Source organism: Hyla sarda, chromosome 12 (assembly GCF_029499605.1).
Source record: "Hyla sarda isolate aHylSar1 chromosome 12, aHylSar1.hap1, whole genome shotgun sequence".
NCBI lineage: Eukaryota > Metazoa > Chordata > Amphibia > Anura > Hylidae > Hyla > Hyla sarda.
In genome coordinates, this window is record NC_079200.1 from 37,788,587 (window position 1) to 37,792,587 (window position 4,001).

The 4,001-nt window shown below is 41.4% G+C and overlaps 1 protein-coding gene across 1 annotated transcript in view; it reads left to right on the top strand.

The window, feature by feature from the left end:
- The first annotated feature begins 344 nt into the window (after positions 1–344).
- The window catches only part of NAGS (N-acetylglutamate synthase), a 72,721-nt gene continuing 69,064 nt past the window's right edge, over positions 345–4,001 (top strand). The window contains exon 1 of the mRNA XM_056547676.1: positions 345–392. Coding sequence (XP_056403651.1) covers positions 345–392 — 48 coding nt within the window. The remainder of the gene's footprint in view (positions 393–4,001) is intronic.

Genomic DNA, 4,001 nt, shown 5'->3' on the forward strand with positions numbered 1-4,001 from the left:
AAAAATATAACAAACTTTATTGATTAAAAAAGAAAAGAACTCAGTTTACAAACACATATAAAAGAAGCAAATATTAAGGCACAACTGGTATCACAGACAGAAAAGTGGAGGGGTGTACTCCAAACACTTCGTTTTATAGGCACAATAAGATATCACAGATGTAAATATGGAGGGCTAATACCATGACAAAAACAGCAAAATGACTGTAAAAATACAAAGCTACCTGCCCATATCAACATGCTAGTAATAGAAGGAATGAACTGAGCACCTAGTGGGGAGACACCTCACCTCCAGCCCCAAACGCGAGTTTTCGCCCCGGGGCTTCGTCAGGGGGCATCCCCAAGATGCCCCCTGATGAAGCACAGGGCGAAAATGCGCATTCGGGGCTGAAGGTGAGGTGTCTCCCCACTAGGTGCACTAGCCCTTTTCTGTCTGTGATACCAGTTGTGCCTTAATATTTGCTCCTTTTATATGTGTTTGTAAACTGAGTTATTTTCTTTTTTAATCAATAAAGTTTGTTATATTTTTGATATATCAAAGTATCATGTGGTCTGCTTCTTATTTATTTGTAGCCCACAATAGTGTTTTTACCACTTAGCATCCAGGGCATGGTGCCCCCAGGATCCAAACTTCTTCCCTTGCATTCTTTTTGTAGTGCAAGAATATGAAAATATAAGTGTGGCATGTGCTCTCTGACTTTCTATGGAGTGTGACTGGGCACTAAAGCTCACAGTCAGTTTATGGTGGCAACATGGTAGGCACCTGGCTGGAATGGTGCTCTGTATAAATATATATATATATATATATATATATATATATACACACAGTACAAAGATATATATATATATATATATATATATATATATATATATATATATATAGAGGCTGCTAGCTGTAGAAGGCTCTGTTAAAAGTAGCAATAAGTTGCTGTATATATTATATAGGGGCACCCAGCTGGTATAGTTTATGTGGGCAACCTGAGAACAAGTAATGTCAATGGCGAAGTTGGAAGGCACTTTTTAATGGGAGCAGCTGGCATGCATGGTTTATTGTGACACCTAACAGACATAGTTTATGCGGACAAGCACTGTTAATGGAAGATACCAGGCCCTGTTCAAGGGAACATTTGGCAGGTGGGGTTATCTGGATATCTGGCAGGAATTATTTTTGTAGGCAACATGGTGGCAAGCATCATTAATGGGGAAATCAGCAAGTGCTGTCAGGCACGGGCTATAAGGGCAACTGGCAGGTGAAGTTTATGTGGGAAACATGGTGGCAAGCATGGTTTGTGAGTGAAGCTGGCAGGCACACTGACAGATACAGAGTCAAGCACTGTGTATAGGGATACTGGTGTGTGTGTGTGTGTGTGTGCATCTAGGGCAGGTTTGGAGGTTTGTGCTCAGAGAATTAGTAAAATAATTTCACCCTGCTGTCCCTCATCCACGGTTGGTTGGAGAAGGGGGTGGCATATGATGCATTCTGAGCTGGACATGTGGTGTCCCGGTACAAGACCATGTCCTGTCCCTTGTGTTAAGTTCCCTCTGCTAGAGTTCCTCCATCTCCACAGGGCTCTCCTGCAGGGCTTGCCCCTTGATCGCCTCATATAATTGTGTCTATATGTATATTATTTAATATATAGGTAAAATAAATGTATAGGACCTTCCCAGGTCATGTGATCTACAGTTGTGAATGTACGGATGTTTAAGGACCTTCCCAGGTCATGTGATCTACAGTTGTGAATGTACGGATGTTTAAGGACCTTCCTGGGTCATGTGATGTACCCAGAGTTCACTGGGTTCAGGATCTACAGGTATGCTGGCCAATGAGCTTAGTCCATCCCCCTTAGTATATAAGGGGCTGTAGCCACTAAATTTGCTCTCTTATCTCCCGGATCCAAAACAAGCACAATCAGCATATCTTCATTAATCTCAACTAGACCAAAGCCTAAAGAACCAGCAGCCACTAAAACCGGGAGTTATAAAGCTCAACCTACAAATCCTGTGTGACTACTATTCTACTCAAATCTTATAATTAGTAGCACATTGGCCTGCATAAAGCTCATTATTTTAAATCCCAGCAAAGCCTGTGAGGAACCTGCATCCCGGTTACCTTCGAGAGAAACTGTTTAATTGTAAAGACTTTTGCATAAAAGTTCAAGTAAAAGTTTCCAGTTATCTCATAAATCCTGCTGTGGACATTCCATTTATTATCCCTGCCGTTTGTGGGCCGATTGGCGGCAGGACCTTCAATACTAAGCAAACCCCACCCTGGCGTCACGACAAGTAAGGGTTAATACCACCAGACCCTGTTACACCATTGCCTCACCCAGCTTACCACAGACATATGAAGACTCGAGTTTCCCTGGCAATCAGACAGATTACGCTCCTAAGATATAGAGCAACAAATAAATAGGAAAGAAACATCCTTGACATTATAAAACAAAATATTTTTGGATGTACATCACATTTCATAAGGTCACATATGATTGAGGCATTGCTTCTATTATCAGTATACAAAAAAGGAAACACTTCTTGGCTTTTGTTCCATAAGCATATGCCAATGACGCCCTGCCTCTTCTGTGAATTTTACAAATGTTCTCCACTCCAGTTTAAGGATCTTTCAATGTCTTCCACCTCAAATCTTAAGCTGAAGACGTCATTGGAATCCACCTGATGCTATGGATAGAGAAGGGGCTAAGTCCTGGTTGGTCCTCATCTCTGCTGGGGTGAGAAACTTTTTCAAAGGAATTCTAATGTTAGCTGACAATCTAAGGTAGAACTCTCCGAATGCTCTAAAGGTGAACTTTTGGTTCTGGGTGTCCCAAGCTGACATCACGATGGGGGCCCATTTTGGTCTGTATAATGCGGCCCTCTCTCTTCAATTGGAGCCTTTCATTCATGACATTGGTACGGTGAATTTATGATGTGTCTGTCACTTTATGTATTAGTATTTTAATAAATATCCTTTTATATGAATTAGTATTTTAATGAATATCCTTGCAAATTAGCCTTTCCCGCATTCTCCATTTTTTTTTATCTATGATGTCCCTATGTAGGTAGAAGATCACTGTAGGCTATCATAAATTTAGTCCTGGAGGCTCAGTGACTGATGCATATATAATTATTGGTCGACCAAGAAATACCACAGCCTTTAAGACAATGTACAGCACTGCTTATTTTACTTTACAATAGAAAACAAGAGTAAAAAGTGTAGAAAGTCACAGGAGGTGAAGGGCACAGTGATGGAGAGAAGGGTACACATCATCACAGAAGATGAGCCTTTATGAAAGAATGCCAGAAGAGGCGCGTGTTGGTAGCCTCCAGGAGAAGAAAGCAGCGTTGCTGTGGTTGTGTAGAGTACAGAATGTCTAGTGGCTTTACAAAGAAAAACTCTTCGCTTCTCAAGGGGGAGCAAAAATACAGCCAGCAGACAAACCAACTGGAAGACCATCTGCGTCCTAGTTGTTGAGATATAGCCAAGAGGGAAGAAGGGAGAGCAAGAGGCATCGTACACAACTCTTCTAATTCTCAGGGTTTATCAAAGAGATAACATCAAAGACAAGCCCCGTCCATGGTAACAGTCAGTGGTGACAGTGCAGGTGAGAGAGGGGAAACTTCATTTCTCTATACTACAGAAAGGAAGGCCAGAGCTATAGGGCCGCATAGGATTCATCAATTGCTCAATGTAGTTTACTATAGCATTCGTCTTTTGGTCAGCATAGTTTATAGAATTTCTATACAATTTGAATTAGAATGTATTGATCATCTAAGATATAAAAATGAAGCCTTAACCATAATCGTAGGACATACCCATCCCCAACATTCATGTGCACCCCATACAGTGTCAATCATATTTGCCAACAATCTCATTTGTGCCAGGACCATGCGGTAGAAGAGATTCTTTCAAACCCCATCCAAAGGGACTTATGGTGCATTCGTGAAGGGTTTTGCCACCACAGAGGCTTATAGCCTTTCCACAGGATGGGGTGTAAGGGTCTAATT